Source organism: Venturia canescens, chromosome 5, assembly GCF_019457755.1.
Source record: "Venturia canescens isolate UGA chromosome 5, ASM1945775v1, whole genome shotgun sequence".
Classification (NCBI taxonomy): Eukaryota; Metazoa; Arthropoda; class Insecta; order Hymenoptera; family Ichneumonidae; genus Venturia; species Venturia canescens.
In genome coordinates this window covers 1819434-1845548 of record NC_057425.1, presented here as the reverse complement: position 1 = coordinate 1845548, position 26115 = coordinate 1819434, and the positions used below count along the sequence as shown (strand labels likewise).

The 26115-nt window shown below is 44.4% G+C and overlaps 1 protein-coding gene across 1 annotated transcript; it reads right to left on the bottom strand.

Moving 5' to 3' along the window:
- Positions 1–2147: 2147 nt before the first annotated feature.
- Positions 2148–20870, bottom strand: Poxm (Pox meso). Its single transcript, XM_043419676.1, has 3 exons — positions 20330–20870; positions 4324–5052; positions 2148–3036 (listed from the first exon to the last, which is right to left on the bottom strand). Exons 1-3 carry the CDS (start codon positions 20346–20348, stop codon positions 2330–2332), a joined length of 1455 nt encoding a protein of 484 aa, XP_043275611.1. The 5' UTR covers positions 20349–20870; the 3' UTR covers positions 2148–2329.
- Positions 20871–26115: the final 5245 nt, after the last annotated feature.

Below are 26115 nucleotides of genomic sequence, written 5' to 3'. Positions count from 1 at the left end.
GTGAAAATTGCCTCGCGAGCTGCCGACGGAATGCTTACGTCGCGACGAATCTCCTCCAACTTCTTTCCACTCGACGGCGACGGGAGGAAATAATTAAACAGTCGGCAATCCCCGTTCATGGGTTTCCGGCATTTTCCCCATTCAAAGCAGTCTCCAGCGGCCTCGGGCTACGAGATCCACCGATCCAGCTCGTCCAACATCAACGAAACCAGTATTGACGCAACTGACCGCCCGCTGAATTCGGACCTGAAACGTCACAACAAAAATCCCATTAAATTACTCCCGTTTAGACTTCACTTCTCAAGATTATCAAGATAATTTGTCTTTCAAGCTGATCGCTGAGGTATTTCGATCAAACTTTGAGTTTCGTGATCAAAATCAATTATTTTTCTTACCATTAAGGTATTCCTTTCGCATGAGCGTTTTTTCTGGCGGCGCAAATTGGGGCACTCGAAATTTCGACTTTTGACATACGAGGAGTCGCGATTATGTAGGAAAAGCTTCCGATTCTGCCATTTTTTCAACTTTTATTGTTAACTCTCTTCAAAACTTCCGGTCACCCTTTATTTTTATCGCCTTATCTGTGTTTATTAAATTCTTTATTAAACGTTCGGTAGACCGACCTGAAATTTGGCCGACTTTACTGTTATTTAAAATCAGTTAAAATCAGTAGAATATTCGGGTTCGCGAAAGGAATACCTTAAGAAAGGGCATTTTCGCGTTTCGTTGAAGCATTGATTAAACTATTTTTTAGGACATCCGCGATTGCAACTGAATCCGAATGTGGCCAGGAAAGTTGTTATTCAAAAATGTTGTTCGACTGTGAACGCAGGAGCAAATGATCCTTCGGAGAACGAGAGAGAAATTAGTGGATTTTGAGGAGGAGGAAAGAGAGAACGGCGAATGTAGAAATGGAGTTTGCGAAATGGAACTGCAAGACCGGAGAGCAAGCGTAGCTCGTGCCTCTCGAGTGACGTTTATCGTCGTTTCTTTGCCTCGTGTCAACGTGTCTTGTAAACGAGAGAATAAAATCGCCGTCGGAGCTTTGAGAGTTCAGGAGTGAGCTAAATATCTCTGAGGTCAAAAGCGATGGGAATATCAATGTCGGAGATGTAAGAAAAAAGTGAGAATTCGGAGTCTCTTACTGCAAGGAAAGTTCGACGTTTCGAGGCCGGAAGCGAACGATGGGAATTCGATAAATCAGCCGGGCTCCAGGATGAAAAATTCCCGATGTTTCTGCCTTTCAATTTAACGCTTCGACAAACGGAACATCGAGCAAGGAGACGGAATGAAAGAGAGACGGATAGAAATACGAATAATCAGCATGCGGTGGACCACGTGTTAAGCATCCTTCGAAAATTGGGCAGAGAGAGGAGTCGTATTAAAACTCGTGAGCGGCATCTCCATATCGGTCAAAGGACTCGGAATTTCGTCGCAGACGAGACGTCAAAATCCCTTCCAGGAAACACCGAAAGGGCCCACTTCTCCCTCGTCTCTTTTTCTCTAGCTCAGAAATAGATGATTTGTACGCGTGGCCGTAAAGTGAAAATCCTAATGAATTTTTTCCTCCCAGAATCAGTCGTAAATTCGCGCCTTTCCTCCCACTACAAATCGCTCAAAAACACCTCATTTTGTCTCAACAAGTTTCGACTGGGTCAAAAAAATCGTTTGATCAAATTTCAGAAAACATTTATTTTCACTGGCCAAACAAATTTATTGAATTTCCGTCAAATTTTATAATCACAATAATATCAATTACTCCGAGTTCCTCTCTTTCGCGTGTCTCGACGAGCAACTTTCTCGAGAAACCTTCGAGCTTGTCAGAATTTCCCCGAGAATAAGTCGAGCACTCGTGTCAACTGGAGTTGAAAATAAAAAATTCGACCCGACCGAAAGCGAATCTCCACAGTTTTTGCCTCACTACGAATTTCTCCGCAAAGCACAAATCTCAAAACTTCCAACCCTCAAATTTGAGGGAATACGAAGCCAGAAACTTTCAAACTGAACCCTTGAAACTGAAGCATCGGAATCCAAACAGCTAAATTATTGTGAGCTGCAAGAGCGTTATTCGGATCGCGAGGATGCGGGGGGGGGGGGGGGGGGCGAGAAACATGGAGGAAAGTAAAGAGGCCGTAAGACTTGGTCAAAAAATCTTTAATACGATTCGCCATGAAAAGCACACTAAACGTTCAGTTTCACCAAACTCGATTGCACATCCCACGAGCTGCGACGTTGAAAAAACAAAAGAATAAAAATATCATCATCTTATTTCTCCTCAAATGAAAAACAAAAGAAAAAACAGAGGAGCAGAAATAAAAGTGGAGTGAAATTAGTTGCAAGGACTCGCGGGTTGGCTGAGGTTGCTGGATATTTGCATCACGAGAGGTTGGAAGGACATCGGGCTTGGGGTGTTGGGAACGAGGCTCGAGGGGTTGGGTATCGAGGCACCAGGATGGTTGTGATGATGGTGGTAAAGGGCTGCCGAAGCGTAATACTGTTGCGGGCGATGGTGATGGTGATGATAGTGATTTGGGTAGTGAGAATGATGGGGATGGTGATGGCTCTGTCCATTGACGAGTCTTTCGTCGTTGTGAGTGTTGCAGTTGAGATCCGCAGGGTCATCGTTGTTTGGGCTGTTGATATGGTTGTTGTTGTCGTCGTCGTTGTCGTCGTTGCTGCTCGTGTCGATGTTCCGGTTGTTTTCGTTGTTGTTGCGGTGTTCCCGGAGGCTGGAAGCGAAAGAGTGTCTTTGAGAATGATTGCGAATGGAAGGACAGAGGGGAGAGGAGGAATTGTTGGAGGAGGAGGAGGTCGAGCCGTTGGGGACGTGACTCGCAAGGCCGGAAGTCGCGAGTATGTTGTGGACGGTGTGGGAGCTCGGCCAATGAAGAAGCCCGGAAGCAGGAGCGCTCGTCGGGGCGCTCATCGTCGAGGAATCCTCGTGGTGATGGTGCTGGTGGCTGTTCGGGCCCGCGGAAGTCGCTGATACCGGCGGCGATGGCGACAACTTGCTCGAGGAAGCCGCAGTCAAGCCAACTGGTTAGAGGCACCGGGAACACACGCGCGTTCACAAAATTTCATCAGTTTTAATAGCTTCATTATCGATTCGGTGGGATTATTTTCTTTCGGGCGCGCACATTAGTGGAGACAAATTTTAGGCGGACGGAAGCTTACGAGGAGTCGTTGCGGGGGCTAGGAAAATGCGGCCTCGGCGACTTGCAGGAGGCGAGCGAAAGGGGAGAGCGAAAAAGCAATCACGCGCTCGTCCGTGCGTTTGCCTGCTGCGAGGAACACGTAAATCTTTTGTTTCCTCTCCAAAAGAGAGGACGACAGGGGAGAGAGAGAGAGAAAGAGCGCAAAGACGACCGAGATAGATAGGTATTTATATCGAGGAGTTGCTCAGACTCCTCTGCTGGCTGCACACGCTGCCAAGTTGAGGTATTACGATTCTTAAGGCGAGACGAACTCTTCTCGCGGACGGAAGCAAGAAGAAGAAGAAACCGCGATAGAGCGCTCCACAGGAGGGACAATTTCCGAGCTCCGAGCTTTCCTGGCACGCAACAAACAGCCCGAGACTCGGCTCAGGAATGACGTTGAATGCGACGAGCTTCTCGAGCGTGCAGTTTAGCTACAACGAGACTCCGAGACCAAACGCGTTACTCTTTTCTCCCTCTTTCTCCCTTTCTCTAGCCGCCCTCTTCGTTTTTCTCATCTCCTTAATTCTCGATCTATTTCATTCTGTCTACGACTTCTCGGTGGGCAAACTCGTCACTCTCCGACTTTTCGTACGGAAGAAAAGTCGACGTGTTCTCCGTAACGTATGACCTGCTACATTATTTCTCATGGGAGCACAAAATGCGTCTCTCTACGCGACACCGCGCGCAGGAAGCATCCCTCATTTATCGAATATTTACTGAGACGCGCCCGGGCTCCATCGAAGCTATACAGGCCCGTTGAGAACTGGCAAAACAGCTCGAAATTTCGAGTTCAAAAGCTACAAAAATCGTCCCATTTCGGTCGTCGAGTGTCCGTCGAAATGGCCCACATTCCGGGAACTTACCGAGTATAAATCAATCGCGGAGAGCGGGAAGAATCCTGAGATTAATTCCCCTTCAAAATTTCCACGGGAATCTTGCCGATTCTCCCCAACTCCTCGAGTCCCCTCGAGACCCGAATCCCCGGGAATTTCAGTAACGACGCGCGAATTGAAGCTCGGAGTGAATTCTTCCCACGAAAAATTCACTCAGCCAAAGAGCAAGTTTCCCTCGATCTAGTCGAGCCGGTTTGAGGCCTCGCGGCGAAGAGATTCAGCGAGGAACTCACCTTGGTGGTGGTGATGATGATGGTGAGGAACAGCGGCCGGCGGCGCGGCGTGATAAGGCGTCGGTGGATAGGGGACCGGGCACAGGGCAGCGCCGGCGGCGGCGGCAGCGGCGTACAGATGATGATGGTGATGGTGGTGATGGGCGGGATGATGATGAGCCGGGTGATGCTGGTGCATGGCCGCGGCGGCGGCGGCGGCCGCGGCCGCCGCCGCTGCCGCCGCGCCGACCTTGTTCCTGAGGATCCTCGAGATGCTCGAGACCGAAGGAACGTTGTATTTGTCGCAGACGCCGTCGGACAAGAGCCGATCGCGTATTTCCCAGGCGAAGATCCCCGGATCTTTGAGCTTCAGTTGCTTTATGTACTGCACGACTTTGGGCGTGGTCACGCGAGGTTTGCTGCCGCCGATCGCCCCCGGCAGGATGCTCCCGGTCTCGTGGTACCGCGCCAAAATCTTGCTCACGCAGCCGTGGCTGACCCGCAGTTGCCTCGATATGTCGCAGGGCCTGATGCCCAGCTGCGCCAGCTCCACGATCCGAAGACGCACCGCGTTCGGCAGAGGACGACCGTTGACGAAAACACCCCCGAGCTGGTTCACCTCTCCGTATTGTTGCTGCTGTTGTTGCTGCTGTTGCTGCTGCGGCTGTTGCTGCTGCGGCTGTTGCTGCTGGTGCTGATGCTGCTGCTGCTGATGATGCTGGCCACCGATCCCTGCGTTCCCGCTACTTTCTGAATAAAGATACAACAAATAGCCAGTCAGTGATTTGCCATTCTTTAGAGTCGTTGGCTCCACTCGGGGACCACCTTTTAAGGGGGGGCTCTGCTTTGGAAAGTCAAAAAAATCTATTGCTTTCGCGAGGTTTTTGGGTCGACGGGAATAACTCGACGTGGCGGACTTATTTTCGGTATAGTTTCGAGGATATTTTGAGAGGGCGGAATCATTTTTTTAATGTGTGAACTCATTTGCACGTGCGGTTTATGCTCAAAGTCTGATTGTCGAGATTTCTTAGCTGTGTACAATGCGGAGATCGTGATTATTGTCGGCAACGAAAATTCCAATTTTTTTTCCATTTTCATTTATTTCCCTTCCATGTGGACCTAGAGAAGCCTGAAAAAATTGCGAAATTCAATATTTTTAACGTCGAGTTTGAAAAAAAAACGCTTCTAAAGAAGAATATCACTTCAACCTGCTGTAAATATAGAATTTCCTCATTTTTTTGGGTTCTTATAGGTTCGTGTGGAGAGAAAATTTATGAAAATGGGAAAAATTCGGAATTTTTTTTGCAGACAATAATTACGTAGCATTGTGAGAAACTTCGACAATCAGACTTTACGCATAAGCCACGTACAAATTAATATTTCTCACATTAAAAAAATGTGAGAGAGAGAGGTTTTCTTTCCCCCTTTTTTGATCCCGCAGAAAAATCGATGGAGTTGGGGATGGAACGGTCTTTTGCGTGGCGGAAGTCGTCTCCTACGGCGGAAAAGCCGCGAGACCCGCCAGCTTCGCGAACACTCCACCGTGACCGTTCCCCCAAGCGTTTTGGGACTCGCGCGGCTTTGGCTTTGTGCTCAATGCGGAGAAAGTGCGCTCAAATTAAGGCGATTCCGCGCATCGAATCGTAAGAAGTTACGAGACGCGTTGAGGTGAAAATTGAGCGAGCAGCCAACCGCGATCGCTCGACCGAACGAGCCTGCGCAGCCGCCTCCGCACAAGCGGACCTTAACACTCGCCCAAAGTCTACGTGCAATCGGCAATCCGCATATCGAACTTGATTACCGGGGATAGCATTATGAGCCATTAAAAACACGATTAATTCCCCCTTCCATTGGTTCCTGCTCACATTCACGCGGATATACACCCACCCAGGCCTGCTTGTTCGACGTTATTATCATAGCTATGATCGAGCGGTGCGATATTAAGCCTTAACGAGCCCTCGTGATTGAGGTGTTTCGAGGGATTTTCTACACTCCGAACCGGCCACGATAATCAGGCTTTTCGGAGCTCTCGTTCCAATGACTTTGAACCTTTGAAGCGCTCATCAGCGAGTCGTTTTATTCCTTCATTCGCGACGACATGTTTTAGCGGAATGACGCTCAAGTTCGCAACGTTGGAGTCCAACGAAATGAGCTAAAAAACCCTCCGATTATTCCAGTAATTCTTCAATTTTCCTTATTTGCAGTTCGTAGTTTTTCAATGATTCGTTGAATAAAAAAAGGGTGAATTACAAATGTTATTTTCGCTGATTTCGTTGGACTCCGACGTTGCAAACTTCGGCGTCGTCTTCACCGAGGAAACATTGTAAAATTTATGTTTATTCGATAATTCATTGTAAAGTAGAATTATTATGCCGTTTTGCTGTGATTAGCACTGTTTTCACAATCGAAATTTACGGCTGGGCAGAGTAAAATTTGAGCAGCTCGAACACAAGCATCGATGAGATCCGTCAAAGCGTTTAGAAATTTGCTAATACACGTGTAAAAGTGCCGCAAAAATTGTGAATTCATTGCCATCATCAACGTATTTATCATTCGTAGATTTGTACTTTCTGCTTTCACAAAAATGACGCTGAGCTTTGCAACGTCGGAGTCCAACGAAATGATGTAAAAAAACCCTCCAAAATTCCAGTAATTCTGCAATTTCGTTCCCTGCCGAATGTCCAATTCTTCGTTTTTCAAACTGCACCGATGCTTCGTGAAATAAAAAATTGGTCAATTACAAATGTTTTTTTGACTTCATTTTTTCGTTGGACTCGAACGTTGCGAACTTCAGCATCGTTTCACAAAACCGTTCCACAAAAGTGCATAATAACTTGTAAAATTTCAAAATAACACAGAGCGCACGAAAAGACGATTTTTAAAATTGAATTATCAAACTTACATTGCATTTTTATGAATATATTTATTCATAAAAATGCACGTCACTGTTGTGACGTTTCTTGTTTACTTTTTACGAAATCTATCATAAACATGCATTTTTATGTATTTTCTTAAATGGTGTAAAATACCCCATTAAGGAAGTTGAGGCGTCAGAAAGAAAACGATGTCATCGCTTTTAAACCGAATGCATCTTATAAAGTGAAGTGTAAAAAAAATCAGTTAAATTTTCAAACAGTTTAGGAGCGTCGTTGCTGAGATAAATCAATAACAATTTGGCCCAAAGTAATCTTATGCAAGTCAGAAAAAATTCGATGATATCTCTGTTAAAAATGATGCTAAAAATATGAAAATTTTTGGGCAACACGAGCAAGGCTTGCTGAATAATGTCAATTTTTTCAGATTTATTAGGAGATTTGCTGAGATTATATTAACCTTTGCAGGGCGGATCAGGTCGAAATATCGACCACTAGTTTGGTCGGGCACTCCACTTGAAAAATTTATCAATATTATGCACAAATTTAGTGTAAAAAAAAGTTCGATTTCAACGTAAAAATCCTCGTCCTTAAAAGGTTAATAATAATCTGTTTCCCGTGCAGTTTTTTGAGGCTAAGATCGTCACCGTCCGTCTTCTCGACTGAGCTTTCACCAGTTTTTCGTCTTTTTTTCCCAACTCTTCTTTACTGTAAACTGGCCTAACTTTTGAAAGGTACGGGTTATAACTTTTGGATAAAAAAAATGACTTTACGGGCTCAACTTAAATATTACGATGTAGAACCCCACTCGTAATTTTTACTGGAATTTTGTACTCCCTGAATCGACCGAAATGAGGTCGTTTCGATGCTTTTTTCTTGGACAAAGTTTGCCCTCCCACTGGAACCAGGTGAAAATGAGCCAGACATTTGACTCGGGTACGGTCGAAATGATAAAATCGTAAAAAAACGAGAGTCGTAGAGCTTCGGGTCCGGAAGGCTCGACAATGTTGAGCGAGCGATTCGTTGAGATGAATGAGTTGTTGTCCGACGAGTGTAGCAGTCGAGAAATTTTCATAGGAGCCGAGGAATCTCGAGCGAAGCTTTTATTTGATATTTCAGGGGAGCGACGATCAATCCTCGATTCGTTGACGCACCCTGGCAAATGATTTCGAGTATGCGAGTGTTTGTGGCTCCGCAGGGGCTTTTTCTTTTCGCGTTGCTACTGGGCGCAGCGAGCTCGTGTTAGAATTCGCGGCACGCCGAGCACTAAATCGTGTTTCATGAGCTCGCGCGTCCGACGATCTCTCGCTCGCTTTTTCTTGCCTCCGAAACTCGCGGCCTGTGAAATCTTCGCGGATCGAGGATCCGCGAAGAACGGGCATGGGAAAACTCGTGCGGGCCTGCCAATTTCACTTTTGCTTATAAATTCTCACTGCCATCGTGAATTATCCGACTGAAAATTCATTAATGAAACTACTCGGAGACTGGAAACTCGGCCAAATTAATTGCACGCTCCGATTGATGCTCCCGCAGCTCGTTTCATTACTAACGTCATCCTCACATTGTTTAAACTTTATTCTTCAAACTGCAACCAGAAATCTCTCCGAAATCGCTCTCCGCAATTCCCTCGAAATTCGTCAGTTCGAGGACCCCCCACGTTTTTCAATTACAATTTTTCTCCCTCGAAATCCCCAAATTTTAGTGAAGAATCTACGAAAGAAGATAAAAAACCAATAAATCGTTAAACTCGTTCTTGCTGCACTTCGATTGCGATTTTTTTCGCCGAAAAGCATCGAAATCCGATCTGACGAGGGTCACGATCGAGTAATTCGAGCGGGAGCTTCCAGCACCGGGGTTTGACGTCACTCGCACCAAGTGCTGGGGGATTCGAGGCGGACAAGCCCATGGGAGGTTCTCGCGTTGCCACTAATGAGATGCAAGCATCGGGGAAGATTTAAAAAGCTCGAAGGCAACGCGAGTGTTGCGTCGAGTCGAGCGGGCTGTAGAAAGCGACGCACACAACCGCGAGCTCCGCGTTAACCCTTAATTAGCGAACTCCTGCCCTGGCAATTGCCTCACGCGCGACATTCCGTTCGCGGTGCGCCACTCCCTCTCGCATGTTCGTCCGGCCCTCGGGGTCGTGCGCGCTCTTCCGTCCCGTCCCGCCGTGTGCACTTGCGAGCCCACGAGTTTCAGTGGCGCGAGTCTCCGTTTCACGTGTACGTGAAAAGGGAACTGGCATCGGCGCCACGGTTTTCGAGCTCTTCGTACTTTCTTTTCCCTCTGACATCGACTTACAAACGCATTTCTCACGCGGTATGCGCGGCTGTAAATTTCGGAAAATCTATGACCCCGGGACTCGGACCGGAAGTTGGTGAGTCGGGAAAAATTTATCGAGCTCGTTCCTCACCGGCTGCTGGATATTCGACGGACTGACAATCGTCCTCGATAAATCTCGAGGCTTCTCGAGGCTCGTTTGAGCACGAGACGAGGACCCGAAAACCGGTGCAGAATTGCAGTTGGAATGATTTTTCAATTCCGTCGAGATTCGGAGCGGGGCTGCGACGAGAGACTAAAACTGGAGAACCTTTCGCGGAACCTCGAAGGGTTGAAGCGAGACAAGGGCTGGCAGGATCGAAAGGGGCTGCTGTCAAAGTGGCGAAAGCCACGATTCGTTCTCCGTTCGCGGGGCGACTCGCGTATATTTTCCGATGCGTGTCGAACGGCTCATCGGGCGAGGAGCGAGAGGAAGAAGCACTTCTTTGGGAGTGTCTCGCCAATTCGTTGGATGTTTTTATCCCTCGCATTTTTCTTCCCGGCTTTCTCGAGTCTTTTTCATCTTTTTCGGCTCGTATACACGAGTGCCGACGCGGAAGAGGAGGAAAAAAGGCTTCGACGGCGGGGGAGGGGGCTGAAGATTTGCAGCGGTAGTTAAGGGCGCGGAACGGTCGAAAAAATGTTGGTACGAGAGGGAGGGAAGTAGGTGATGCGCTTGCAGCTCCGCATGCAAATCCTCGGATATGTGTGCGACTTGGACACACGAAGGCACGAAACGAGCACGGGCACGAAAACACGTGCGGCCGAGTTTCGCGGATACGATAAATAAGGACGAGGAGAAACGATGTTCTCGGCGGGGCTCGGGGCTGGCCCTCGCGCAGTGTAAAAGAGTGCCTCGCAGTCTGAGATTCTCGGAAGAGTTTCGAACGCGAGAACCCACTGCTGGAGGGATAGCACCGAAAGCTCCGAGACACGTTTTTGTCCTCGTCATATCGTTCGCCCCGAGCAAAAGCCCTCGAATAAGAGAGATCCGTGGATCGCTTCCCTCCCTCCTCAGACGACGTCCCGCCGGACTTACGATCCACATTTTTTCTTCCCCTTTTTTGCCCGCGGCTGCCTCCCCAATTTTTTGCCGAGAGACTTTAATGAGCCCGCGCGGGGCCCTTTACCTTGGTCTCGATACCGCGATTCAATTATCCGAACATTCGTTATACTTTCGTCGAAAGAAGCTTTCGCCTCATCGAAAACCGCCGATTCGGCCACACGACGTTTCACTTTTTTGAGCAATTTTTTATCGCCAACTCGGTCTCGAAGTCAAGAAAGTCGTTCATTCCCGCGCGGCGAGAGTTCGGGTTAAAAAAAAAGCTTCCAAGTTGGAAAACCTCGAGCGCTTCGGGACTGAGGAAAGAACGAGGAAGCTCCGGATTTTTCAGTGCGCACCAAAACGAAGCCCCCGAACGTACGAACAACGAAGGCTTATAAAACGGAAAAGTATCGAAGGAGAATTATATTTTTCTACGCGTTTTTATATTTCTGCACGCGTGTTATGCGGCGCGAGCACACTTCGATGATAAGACTTTAATAACCGCGGCGTGTTCCGGCGTCAAAAGGCGCCTTCGCCAATAACTCGGGCTCGCTTTATTACGGTTTCTTAGACACAGCATATCGCGCAGCTTCACCCTCGTTCCTAGTGCTTTTATGGAGTGTTCTCTCTCCCTCTGCGCCCGCGTGTTTCTCACTTCGATTCCCTTTTTTTATTCGCGGACGACGGAACGCTGAGCGAGTCGCTCGTACTTCGACGGGGTGGGGACAAAATGTTGGAATTACTTAAATTTCGAACAGCTTGAATCTCGAGTTTATAAAATTCTAATGATAATATGGAGACAGATGAATTCGACCAGGGCTTCGAATGTCGGAAATAAATGAAGTAGAAACTTCAAGATCCGAGGCACGTTTACACCGAAAATAGAATTTAACAATCGCCCATGGAACGGCGACTGAAATATCGATTTTCCGAAAATTCGAGTAACACTCTTCGATTCATAAATTAGTGCGATCAGCAATACTGCGAATATTCACTTTTTCGAAAATATAATAACGAAAGAGCCAATATTACCGAGGTTGAAATACTGAAACGCTATTCTGCATATCCAAGTTTTATAGGCTCGAAAAATTCACTTTCGATTTTTTGCTACTCTTTCTTTCTATAAAAAAAACAATTGCTCTCCATTTCGGATTCGAAAATATGAACTTTTCACATTCGCGTGATCTGTTGAAATTGCACTCGAAATGAAAACTATCGAAATGTATATTTTCGAATGAATACGAATTCACAGAAGGAATATTCGATTAAACACGCAATCTGCTAAAAATCGTCGTTCGCAAATAAAAATTTCGAGTAACTTATTTTTCTCCAATCTGATATTACAACAATTTTGAAATACCGACCGTTCTACAATTTGGTTATTTTTGCCACATGGAACCCCTTCGACGACGTTCCTGCAATTCCCGACCCGAATTTTCTCCCGGAATTTCGAAAAAAGTCGATTGTACAAAATATTTGTTTGAAGACGCGAGTCGTCTCACTGGAGAGTTTCTACGTAATAAAACGTTCGTTAATTAAGATTCAAAGGAACGATTGGCTCGAGGCAGCGAGCTAAAAGCAATTCGGTGTCAATCGGCCTCTTATTTACGATCCGTTAATCAATCTACTTAAGCTCGACACCGATAAATAAACAGATTCAAATTGATTTGCAATCGGCTGGACGTGCGTCGAGTGAGAAATGCCCGCGCGAGCGTGCTGCGCTTCGCTACGCAGTTTTCGATACACGAATTACCCAGACACGACCGAGATGACGAATGCTCTCGAGTTTTATTAACTATTCCCCATAAAACGGCAACAATTCTTCACTTTCCTCCAGTTTTTTCAAGCCAATAAACCTCCTCCCTCCCCCTTAATTAATCAGCTTAGCAGCCTATGTAATTTCATTAGTTGCCGTTTTTTATCCCGCAGCAACAGCAACTGGAGAAGAAGCCAGCCCGAGAGAGATCTCGCCTTGATGAATGGCACCGAGATCAAAGAAATCCGCTGTAAACCACTCGCAGTTTACACGCGTGTATTACATGTGTTTTACCGAGGAGCGAGCGCGCATCGTCAACCAGCAACATACGCATCAACCTATACAGCGTGTCCTCGGAGTGGCGCCTGCCGTTTCATTGCCACGGCCGTCGAGCGAGTCCTCGAACCAAGGAAACCCGGAGATTCTTCTGTCGTTTCATTCGCGACACGAATCGACTTTCCAGACGTTCGAAAAGCGGTTTTTTAGAAACATTTTTCCAAGGGAAGCGAAAGAATGATGAGGAAACCGATCATACTTCATTTTACGCCGCATTCTCGAAACTTTTGTCATGAAAATCAACAAAATTTCGGAAAAATGGAAATTCTTGGCGAGACGAAACCGACCGAAGAGAGAATTCTCGTCGAATGGCCACAAAACAGGGGGGACGGTTGGCTAACTTTTCAAACTCGTAAACAAGGAACGAAAGACGGTTTCAAAAACCAAATGGTCGTTTCGAATGCAAGCGACCTTCCTCTATCTCGAATAAAAATTTGAATTTTTAAACCTAAAACGAAATGAGTTATTGAATCGCTTTTTTGACGAACCGTTTTTGTGTTAACCGACCCCACGGTCCGGGCAAATTGACTATTGAAAGTGAAATTAATAAAAACTACTAGTTATGAATATTTTTCATTTGATGATTCGAACAATAAATACGAAATTTTAATTTTGTATTTAAATCAAAAGATAATTTGTGTCGATAAGTGCGTCAGAGAAAAAGAAATATTTGATCCTCATCCTCGTCTTCACAATCAGAATTGCAGTTTCTACGCACATAAAATCTTATGTTTTTACTGGCACATTTTGAATGGGCCCATTTAGAAAACACACGTACGTCGATGCACGAGTCAACCAACGCCATATCAATGTTGGCCTACTTACCACACATTGTTTTTTTAACAAAACGTTCTACCTGCAATTTGCAGCGATAATTGAGAAAAAATACTAGGCACAATGATAGTCCAACATATAAACCTTCGTGTAGAAAACTATCGCAATAATCGGAAAAATATTCGAGGCAGCAGGAGATAGATAACATTGACGTAAAAAAAAACGTAAAAATTGACGTAAAAATGATTCGGTGTATTTGGATTAACAAAAATGCTTTAATGTTCCTAAACGACGTGTCGCCTCGACGCGTTGGGACACATGAACGAGCGAGAGGTTACAACGAACGATTGTATCAACCGGGCGTATATTTACGTTGCGTAGTTTGGATTTTATTGTTCGTCAGTTAAGGTTGACCTATCGCAACAGCTAGTCAAGAGACACCTTATTATTTTGAAAACTTTAAATTAACTATAGATGATGGATTTATATATTATTTTATTAGTATTACGAAAGTCCATGATTTTTCAGGTGTGTGTCGTGATGATTTATAAAACATCATTTATTATGAAGTTTTTCAATGTCATTCTCATTTTACTCACATCGTCCAATCAGCCATACTCCTAATACATATGGCAACGCTGTCTCCTTTGCTTACCATGTACTATCCCTTTGTGCGAGGAGGTTATATTTGACCATGAATCGACACAATGTTCGGCTTGACCAGAAACATTGTCTTCAAACAAATTTATTTTTTCTCGGATAATAACCCTCAATTCGACTATTCTATGAATACAGTTTGACAGTTCACATATTCGAATCGGTTCCGTGTTATTCGAGGTTGTGCAGCGATGCCACCTTTACGCAGACAAACGTAATTACTCGACTAAATCGAAGATTTTTATTTTATTTTTTCGGCAAACTTCGTTTTTTTTTATTAAAAAATGATCCTCATCATTTTTTTAACATTTGAGAATTATTTTTTAAAACATATCTAAATTGGGAAAACTAGTTATTCATGGCTCAAGTCTCTGTTGGGGTGCGGTCTTCATAAGCTGTGCGTTAAATTTTGAAATTTGATCGATTATTTATTGTTATAACTAGTCGATGATGCGCTCAAAAATTTTGCAGGCATTTTCCTGCGCACTTTAACTATGAAATAAAAAAATATCACGTTTGTATCTAATAATGAAGTTTGCGATAGGTTAACCTTAACTTGTCCCGCTGGCCAACCAGCCTCGGTCTCCGCTACGTAACTGTGGTGGAAAAATTTGGAAAAATTGAGAATCCGTGGCGTAAGGGCCAAAAAGTCGAAGCTCGGGAGCCGAAAATTGACGGAAATTTGGCGATGCGAAATTTCGAGGATTCGCAGCCTCCGCAGTTCGTCTCACTCGCGCGTCCTCGTCCAGGGCTCTTCAAGGTAGATTATGAACGGTGTATTTGCACGCAAGTGGGTACAAGTGAACGGAGTCGCGCCAGGCGTGTTTGCGAATGCGAGTGATGGATGTCAGTGTCACCCGTTCAACATGTGCTTTATTTTAAGGATCGGGCCAAAAGAAAGAGCGAGAAGGAAAAAGAGAGAGAGAGGGAAAAGCAAGCACGGGGCGATGAGCGGCCAGAGTAAAAAGGACAAGGAACCGACGGAAGGGCAAACGACCCGAACCGGAGAGCAGCCTCTAATCCGCTAATTATCGAATCCCTGCGAAGCCTTGCAAAAAAACGTTTGAGCCACAACGTCAGTCGTGTTTGGGCTCCTTAAGTTCCACAAAAGAGGATCAACATCAAAGAATCGAAGAATCGGATCAACACATCCGCCCTTTTTCATGACGCTGAAGTTTGCGACGTTGGGCCCTCCAATAATTCCAGCGATTCTCCAATTTCCTTTTCCGTCGAATTTCCAATATGTAGTTCGTGAAATAAAAAATGGCTCGATCACAAATGGTTTTTTCCTTCGTTTCGTTGGACTCGAACGTCGCGAGCTTCAGGGTCATCCCTTTTTCGCAAATTTCAACAAACCCTCGCCCTCGGAACATCGAAAAATTAATCCTTGGTGTGTGCATCTGGGGTCAGGCTGACCCCAAAATTTTTTTAACCGAAAAAGTGCTTTTTACGCGCACTATCAACTTTGAGCACGTTTTTGAACAATGAAAAAAGATTTTTTTGGAAATCCGACTTTGCAGCCTTAAAGTTGGATCAATTCACTGCAAAAAGTGACCAAACCTCCAAAAATGACCTCGGGTCAAAGTGACCCCAAGTGCACGAAACGTCTCGCTGTGAAGGTGTGCACACTAAAGGTTAAAGAATGGCAAAATCATTCGAAAATTCGGAATACCGACATCGTTGTATACCGAAACTTCAAATCATCATCGAAGAGTAAAATTCAAAGATCGCAGGTCTCGAGTCCCTTTATAAAATGATGACAGTGAAGTTTGCAACGTTCGAGTCCAACGAAACGATCTGAAAAAACTCTCCAATAATTCCTGCAATTCTCCAATTCTGTTATTCTGCATCGATGATTCGTGAAACAAAAAATTGATGAATTACAAATGTTATTATTTTCGCTCGACTCAGCATCGTTATAAAATGAGCCAAATCCCCGTTTTCTTCCAAAAAGTCAAGCCTTTTTTAACAAAGTGTGTGAAGTCCTGAAGTAGCTCGTTCGGGGGCTCCGAGGGCGATATATTTATACAAATCTCTGTGAAACAAGGCGACCGTTTAGTTCGAGCTTGAGGATTAAGCGAGTGCGAGGGGGGCGTAACGAGGGAGCATGCGAGGCGCCGATGCGCAGGGAGCTCGAAGGCTTCGATACAAGATTCGTACGAGCAATGAAAAAAATTTTTTAAATGTTTAAAAAAGTTGAAGGAAAAGGAGAAGCGGTGAGCGAGGAGAGTCTTTAATAGTCGAGAATGACGCAAGTGCGATAATGATCTCGGACCGTTTGTGCACGCACAGAGTAGGCTTTTGTGAAACTCGCGCGAGGAGTCGAGAAAAGTCGTTACGTTTGAACACGCAAGTGCGTCTTCCCGTGTGTTAGTTAGCGCTGGTATGTTACTTGGGCGTGTATATAAAAGGTTCGGTGCGGAGGAGCGAATGCCAAAGTTCCCGATCCAATTACCTACATGACTAAATTCATCCTTCTCTGTCGTGCAATCGCCCACGGCTCGAAATAATCAGTTTCGACAGTCAGTTTCGCGACCGGCCTGAACTCTTCGACGCCGAGTCTCGCGAATCGTGAAAAACGCTCGCGAGACTCGATGCGCGGGGACGAGAAGGCGAGGAATCGACGAGGTTTGTTGCTGGATCGACGAGACTCGTGGAGAGCGAATGAAATTTTGAAAAATGACACAACAATCGGAAAAAATATGAAAGGAATTTGGGAGGAATGTTTATTTTCAATATTATTTTTGGAAAAATATAAAAAGTAGAACACGATGTTTTGTCACGGTTTTTCCTATTTTTTTAAACAGAAATACGCTTTCCGAATAAACGTGGAATAGACGAGGCTCAATTTCGCAACGAATTAACACCTGTCGTAATGAATAAAAATGGGATAAAGCGGTGCGGAGTCCGAGCAGCGGAGGGAACGACTGGCCAATTCCGTAACTCGAGACTGCTCCGCGTCCGCGAGAGGAGAGCGGGAGGAGAGGGCTGAAATGAGGATTTTTCAGCGTGCACCTTTCCCATGTGCGTACGAGATCGATATGGGGCGAGGGGAAGCGTGAACTTCGAGGTGAGGAGTTAATCAAGCGGTCCGGTGAATCAATCAAGCCCGATCGTGCCTATTACTTTACGTCTTCGCTCGTACGAGCGTTTGCGCTCTCGATTCTCTTTTTCGAGCGACGTATCCATTCGTTTTTTGAGCCCCCTAACCCTTCACATTTCATGGCACGTCCCACGCACACACTCGCCGTCCGAAACGTCGATGCATAACGCGAATAAAATAATAATAATCGTCGTATAATACCTATAAAGAGAATTGCTCAGGTGATTTTATTAACGCGGTGCGAACGCACTGTGAAAGAGAGACGGCCGAGTCAGCTTCTCAACCGAATTCAAATTGCCCCTTCGATCAAAATTCCCCTCATTTTTTCTCACTCGAACCCTTTTCTCCACTCTTTTCGTTCGATTTCCTCTATTCTTAACTCTCATTCGCCTCCTGTCAAAAATACTTGGATCGTTTATTTCACTCGCACGTATTAAAATTCTCCCGACTCCTGAATGTGTCAGGAATTTAAAACACTTGGCAGAAATCGATTGCTGCGATTGGGACACGAATTGAAGAAAAAAAATTGTTCCGTGAAGTAATCAATAAATTGAAAAAGTTGATAAATCAATCCGGGAATATTCGAATGCACAACCTGCGAAGCGCGGTCGGTCGAAATAAACATTTTATTATTCGAAAGGTCGGACGATGGAACGTAAATGAAGCGTGAACTAATTCCTCAAATATTCGATCGAGCTCGTTCAGTTCCCAGGGAAACCGAGAGTGCGAGCAACTGGCGCCAGACAATCTCGGGGATCTCGTAAAAAAGTTAATAAAACGAGCTTCCGATAGATTCCTCACATTTATGTTCTTTCTCAGGATCACGCAGTAGCTGTGGATTAGTTCTCGAGTTACAGGGGCCCTCGAACACACGAGAGGTAAATATTGTCGGTGCGGAGTGCGCTCGAGGGGATTAGGGAGGGAGAAAAAACTTGAAAAAGGGGTGACAGAAGTGTTTTCAGGTAGCAAAAACCGTGTCCTTAATTCCTTCGTTTATTCCGTGTGCGAGTAAATCACGAAATTAGAACGAAAAGCAGTATTTTTTGTCCCGATGAACGGATTTTTCAATCGATTCGACAAAACGCATCCTAACGCGATAATTCGAGAAAAATTTTCAACTCGAACACTAATTTCTCGCACTTGCACATTATCACTCGCTCGAAGCCTCGATAAACGCTTTATCCACATCTCTACATGGAAATACGACTCACGATAAAAATCCAGAAGCGATGCGGGACTCTGTGCGGATACACGGAAACGAAGGACACGCCGGAAAATGGCCGCGCGTGTGTGTACTCTACAACCGAACGCGGGCACAGTAGCCCACTTTCCATACGGAAACAACGAAAAAAAAAGAAACCTCAAAGTGCTACTCGTCGACGAGAGCGCCTAATTCACGTCACTGTTTGGCTAAGAATCCTCTGTCAATCCGGGCTTTCCGGCTGCAGGCCTTTTCCCTCGTTTCCTCCTCTCCCTCCCGGTAAGCCAAGTTTCGTGTTTATTCGACGTAAACAGTACTAATTGAACACTAATGAATATTCTATGCCGGTAGCAGCCCCAACGCTCTTTTTTTCTACGGAAAGCTTCCGTTCGCATCTCCTCCGAACAGCTGCGCGAATATTTCGTTTTCAGGACTGTCGAATCTCCGGCAGTCTGCAGCTCGACTGAAGTTGCTGAATTGTTTTTTTACTCTTGCGCAATAACGAACGATCCTGCCGATAGAATATTCAGCGAGCGCCATCCTTCGCAGGAATCGCAGGTGCGCCCGATGACAGGAAGAGGCGCCACGAGAGCTCAGTGGCGTCGACGCAACGTAGGAAAACGAGTGGAATTTCGAGACTCGGCGAATCTTCGATTTCACGGTTATTAAAAACGACACTTTTTCGAACTTTTTCGAGGTTCGATGAGCCGCAAAAAAACTTACTTCCATGATCCGAGACTCGGTCATGGTTGGTCCAAAATGTCAAATTTCTCGACAATTTAATTATCTCAACGGTTTTGTGTATCACGAGCTTTCCGAACCGTGACGAACGCAGAAATGTCGCAATCGACACAAACTTAACCGGACTCATAGTTTCTCAAAGCTTCGTTTCGAATGGAAATTGAATAAATAGTGAAATTTGTTTTTAACATACGAAAATAAGTTTGAATTTGGGGGGGACGAGGAAAAAGACACCCAGACCTAATCGGCCCGTCGGCTGATAAACTTTAGTTTGACTTTTGTCTTCATATTTAAAAAGCCTTCGAATCGAGTATCGCTAGAGAATGTGTATTTAAAGAAAGTTTTTTATGTTCGGCTACTACACGAAGTTAAGGGGCCAACGAGAAAACTCGTAATCTCCACTTGCTCGTATCCGACCCTCGTCTCGGCTAATCGGTCATCGCAGCATCAAAGGTCATCGCGATCTCGTGCTTGAAATTTACATTTCGTGAATCCTTACACATCCACCGGGCTCTGATTTAAGGAACTACTCATCGCCGTTCATTTATTCGCCGACTTCCCACTCGATCGTTTCCTGCCGATATCATCAAAGTAATTTTTCTCTTCCCGTGCAATTTTTCGCAAATATACTGAAAATTATCAACAAGCAAACGGAAAATGCACGCTTCTTTCTTTACACTTCCAAAGTCGATTTTTTCCGCCCCCAATCATAACCTCAATTTCCACCATGGACAAAAAAACGAAGTTTCGACGTCATCGAATCGCGCTGTTTTTTCCGAGAAACAGTTTCCACCGTTTGACTGTCGAATCGAAAAAGAATCACTTTGTATTAAATTTCCGATACGTTAATCGATTCAAAGGCGATTGTTTCTTCTAAAGTAATCGATTCCTCGGTCGTGGAATCGGGCGGCGGTGACGAACTTTCGTGTGGACTTTGATTTTTTCATTAAAGCTCAACTTTCCTCTCATATTTCAAGAATTCCGGGAGCCAAAAATGAGAATCGAGCATTCGAATTCGAGAGTCGCGAGAGCTTTTGATTTTTCATAAATGGTGGAATTTGGTTATAAAATACAAAAAAAGCTCATCAGTTGTTCGATGTTAAAAATCGATCAGCACTTCGACGAGCACTCAATCAGCGTAATTACGGAGATTCCGGTGAATCGAATCGATAATTGGCAGTGGGGGACGATTGAGCGTTGAACGAAAAGTGTTGTGCTTCCTTACCTAGAACGATCGGATCCATCGGGGGGCCGGAAAGACAGCCGTCGGACGACCGCAAAGTCAACTGCGTGTTTGCGACCGTTTTTGTGCCCGATATCACCAAAAGTAGAGAAAAAAGTGTCTCGTTCTCGCGTCAAGAGGGGAAAGTCCTCGTTTTTCTTAAATTCGAGATCAAGTTGTAGTACGAGCACAAATGAGTCACAGGATCATTGGATTCGTGAGAAAAAGCACATTGCGATGCAGAATCGCTCGAATTACGAGATTTTCATAAATTTCATCGCTTCGAGATCACAGTAAACACGTTTCCGCCGAATTTGCTTGTCGGAAAAAGTCCTCGTCGAATTGTCACTCGATCGGAAAGTCTGACGAGGTTTTCGATCGAGTGGACCCGAAATAAAAAAGGGAATCGTCACGAACCGCAGTGGACACGGTCACTACACAGTTCGCCCTTCACTGCCTCACTGACTGAGACGACAGATTTACCAGAGCAGAAATAAGAAATGTTGGGGAACGCGCGCGAGATCGCCCGAGCGTTATGCTCTTTTGCGGCACGTTTACACGCCTCGAGCCCGTACAAAGAGAGCAACAGAGAGAGCGCGAGCGAATAGGGCGTCTCTCGTATCGTTGATGCGTGAGCACCCACACATCCCCGCACTCGTGCTCACCAACACGTGCTCAGCAGCGCTAAAAATATTCACGAACACCGATTCGAAACGTGGGCAATGAGCCAGAGGCACAATTTAATGCTCCTCCCATTTTAACACACGTTTTTCTCCCACTCGCTCTCCTGGCTCACTCGAGCCGTCGACCAAATATTCTTTTCCGAACGATCCTTTCAGCGATCGAAAATCTGTTGGATTGGGATCGGTTTTCAGCAAGTCGCACGAAAGTTATGAGCGAATCGTTTATTCTAGATTTATTTTTGTGAACATTGAAAAAAAATACGAATTATTTGACAACCATTTTGCTTCATTTTTTTCGGGCAAATCCGTTTCCAGCAGATCGTAAGAAAGTAGCGCGGATCGATTTTTCGTGTTAATTAATCGCAATGGTCGTTTTTCCTTTGAATCGCGAAAACGATGCTTCCTCCCCGAAATTTCAAGCGACTAATCAGCTTGGAATTTCGAACTTTCTTTTTCACTCGCTCCCATGAGTATTCGACGTATCGATGATATTACGCGATTAAAACGGTGATCGAAGAAGTGGGGTTTCCCTTAAAATTTACATTTTTAAGTTTAGAACGGAGAATTTTTTCGGCGACACCGCGTTCACTGAGAAGCTTGAAAAAAGTGAAAATTTTGGAATCTTGGGTTCTTTGATACTTTTCCGAAAAATCGATTCGGCCGAGATGACAAAGCGCTCGGAACGTGTGGAAAAAAACTCACGGGGTTGAAAATTATACGGAAAAAGGGCGATCTGATTTTAACTGAATCTTGAAAAAGTTGTCTACCGAAAAATAGTAAAGTAAATGTCAAAAAATATGAATTATTTGAATACTTTGACATCTGGGATATTTAACATCATATTTTCGAAGAATCGGTGATGAGGTCGGGAAGGTTGGAATAAATAGCTGAAAGTCCGATGTTTTATGTTCACAAACCTCAACTCCCCAATCACAATTTTTTCCAAATTTCATATTTTTGGGGAATCTCGAAAAAAAAAACGTTTCCTATATTCACTTTAAATACTTCGAACTCGCTTTTATCTGCACCAACGATGTTACGAAAAAGCTGCACAGTTCGGTGGAATTGAGACAAAAGGAACGCGACGAGACAACAAAACAACTGGTCCGACATTTTTATCTCAGTCATCAAATAAAACCGTTGAATCGTCGAAATTTCGAGATTCAAAAAATGTTGTACAATTCCCAACGATTTATTGATTCAGCACAATATACATTCGATAATTTCTCCACTTGTGTAACACGAGCCCTTCGGAAAAAGGTGGTGAAAAATGAAATTGGACGGATCACGAGGTGACCGTCGTTGCCCCACTGTGCGCTCAACTGCAACAGGATTTATTTGGTGGAATGGGTGTGGTGAGCGCGTTCTCATTGGCCGAAAGGGTCGAAAAACACTCACCACCACGAGAGAGTTTGCTTTCGTACGATTTACACGGACGCGACAACGCTACCTCGGCCAAGCTCGAAACCCGAGTCCGGAGAGAACTCACACATGCAGACGTATTTCGAGCGGGAAATGATGGGCGTGACTTTAGTCCGTTAGAAAGGCGGAGTTGGACGAATCTCACGCTCCATTGTGGATGCGCACAAATCGTTGTTACGGAACTCACTTTAACGCCCACTTATTCGGTTTCACTGGCGCTTAAAACGCCACCACTATCAATTGCTAGTCCAACAAGCTATTAATATTAATTGTGATTACACATTCGTCTTGGAATATCCACCAACCAAATGGCTCAACGCTTTAAACATGCCAAAAACAAAACAAACAAATCGTAACGCAATCACGACACGTTTCGCGACTGTATACTTTAAAACCGTTTCGATTTCAATATGGCGCCTGAGCCGGTGCAATCTTATCGAAAACAACGTTTCATTTAGTAAACCATTTTATTTAATGTCTTTATTCAAACTGTTATTTCCTCCTGATACCTTCCCTCGCGATTAACTCGATGTTTTTCATTCAATTATCATCGTTTTTTTTACCAAGTCAAAAAAATTGTATATTTTTAATAATCCCAATAAACCATCCGTCATGATTCGTGTTCGATTGATCTTATCTGAGCCGAATTTTAGACGTGTGATTCCAAAAACATCCGAAATTCCGATCGTACACAATTGAGTTTCGGTATTCGAATCGTAAGATTCAAATTCTAAGAATTATCATGTATCGGACGCTCAGAAAAGTATTTTCAACAAAAAAAATTTTTTGATAAAAAAAAAGTTTTAGAGCCAACTGTCTGCTGCCGAAAAGATTTCCATTATCGATATGTAAGGGGAAAGTTAATGGACAAAAAATCTGGGATCCTGTCGCTGCACGTCATTATTCGAACGTCTTTGTTCCAGTTTTAAACAACGTTGCCACAATAACGTAAAGAAAAATCCGTTGATATTCGAAATCTTGTTAGTGAGCTGAAAGCGCTGAAAGAAAACAATTTTTGTCTGCTTCCCTCTCTCTTCCACTCTCCTTCTTCACGCAGTATTTCTCGCTGTCTCTTGAATCGGTAATGAACCAGATCGCTGAACGTGATATGTTTTGCACGAGAGACATTCTTGGACTCGTGTGCTTTCGACTTCGCGCTCCGACGACAATTGGCTCGTCGCATCGTTTCTCCATGCTGCACACACCACGCGCAGGTAATCGCTCGTAGAATGTTTAGTGGAATGATTGAATTCGTGTGCGAGTCGTACAATATATAGCGCGGCTAAGAAAACAAAACGGTGCAGATGGCTTTCGAGGTGATTAATCACGGACTCTGCTGCTCTCGCTTCGAAATTTTCTTAGCTGTTTACTTTTTTAAGAAAATGAAATAGAAACGCTTTCGCTATTCAAAGAATAAGTTAATCATTGTCGAAGTAATAAAGCGCGTTTATCGTTCTGCAACAAAATCATTTTGCCTCGCTCCTTCTATTTATATTTTGTCAGTGAATATACGAGATGCAGAAAAACATATCTTCATACATGAGATCGATTTCCACTACGAATTCAACAATAAAAATATCTTTGCGAACTGATTCATGTGTCGAGTGTGTAGAATTAGCAAAAGTGATGAAACGGAACGAGTTCAACGAGCTGCGCAGCGGAATCGTAATATCATAACCTCAAAAAAAAAATGACAGCTTACATTTGTAGTTGGAATCCAACATCCCGGGACCGTCGTCCGTCCTACCTCATTTTACAAAGCGTATTTTGTCACGGATCCCGATAGACTTTCTCACCCGGTGAGATACAATTTCTCAGATAATAGTCTTAAACGCAGGCAGTTTACACACAGAACAGTTTATGCATACGAGGTGCGAGTTACTCTAGTGAGAAATGGTTTATGGGATATTGAGGATGAAATGAGCAAAGGACGTTTCACACCGCGAAGCAGGGAATTATCTGGCTTCAAGCCCAAACATTCTAAATTTACGTTAGTGTGATAGAGAAAAAACGACGGAAAGTAGGAGAGAAAAAGAGAGGGAAAGGGAAATGAAAGGTTGTAAGGGAAGTCAGTTTTCTACGAACTGACAACGAGAGTATTCGCACGAATAATAATTTTCGAAAATTTCTCAAGTGTTCGGGTCGTATCGAAACTTAACCTCTTTTGTTTCCTCGATATTTCCGAGGGTAAAATGAGTCTAGTGACGTGTGTTCATTATCGGGGAATAAAATCGACAAAAAGGTGGCCCTGAGTGTGAAAAAGGGCTCGTCGCAGCTCGCGATTCGTTGAACATCTCGGAGAAAGCGGAATGAACAGAGAAACGAAAAAGAGCCACGAAGCTTCGTTTAGCACGTAATATAACGCTGCCAGATTGCTATTTATACGTAAAAGCTTACACGCGTATGGCTAATGCACTCGTAAAGAGTCACAAATGAAATATCAAACGTACTCGCGTCATCTGTACGAAGCTTTTCACTTACAATCAGCCTCTAGTTATGCTCCCTCTATTCATAAACTGACAAAGAAAACAAACTAAGAAAACTGTTCTGCTGTCACGATTGTCGCACATCGGAAACAGTCCTCATGAAAAATATGAATTTTCGTCATGATTTAGAGCAGCGGACAGCGTTCCTCATATCCAAGCCTTTTCCTGACGCCAAGTTTTAAATAACAAAGCGATAAATAAGCTTCGAACAAAAACAGTTGGCCCCGCGTCTCGGTGTAACGGACAAATTTTCAAATAAAAAAAATCATCGAAACAAAGAATTTTAGTTCAATCTTGAATTTCACGTCGATATTTTTGTTCGATTGAGATTTGCGGAAAAATATAATATTCAGCGGAATAGAAAATCGTTGATTTCGCCGCCAATAACTGTGATTGTACGAAACGCCTCGACATGCAGCTCTGACAGCAAAAAGAACTCGTAGGTGTACCGGGGATCGTAAATTTACAAAAGTGAATTCGTGGATGCGAGAAAGTGGATTCCCAACCAAGTTCTTCGTCTTCCTTTTTCATCTTTCGCTGTATACCGGGGGTTAATGTATATAGTGAGATATGATATTCGTATATGTGCGTTCGCTCGAGATCGCTCGAGACACATCCTCTCTTTTGAGGTTAAGGAGGGGGTCCAAACACACAGCGTCTAAGATCCAAGATGCTCTTATGGCTGCTGGCATGGCGTGGCGGCTTAATGGCTCGCGACTAACGTTCAGGGTCGGAATACGCCGTCAAAGTTACCCGGTTCGTTATTCTCGAGCTTTGTCAGTACACTCGAACACACGTGTGCGCTCCGGCATCTCATATATAATCCAGTGCGAAAAGGGGTACGTGAAATTGTTCGAAAATCAAGAATATACGGGTTACTACCGTGAATCCATCCCGTTCTTTTCGTCGACTCGAATCACGGGGTTTTTTTTTCTTTCGAATGAAACTTTCACGTTTATTTCGGATGTTCGTTCACGCATGCGGAAATTTTTATTCTCAAAGCCCTGAACGGCCATTTTCTATTGTCAGTTTTGCCGTCGACGGACCTCGTAAATGATGAAAGAATTTTTTAAATTATCGTCGTTCCAATTTTCGAGAATTTTAATCGGTGAATCGACATTTCCGAGCTGCTTTTTTCATTCCGTACTTTGAATATACGAAACGAATTCACGTTGAGTTTTCAACGATTCTTGTATCT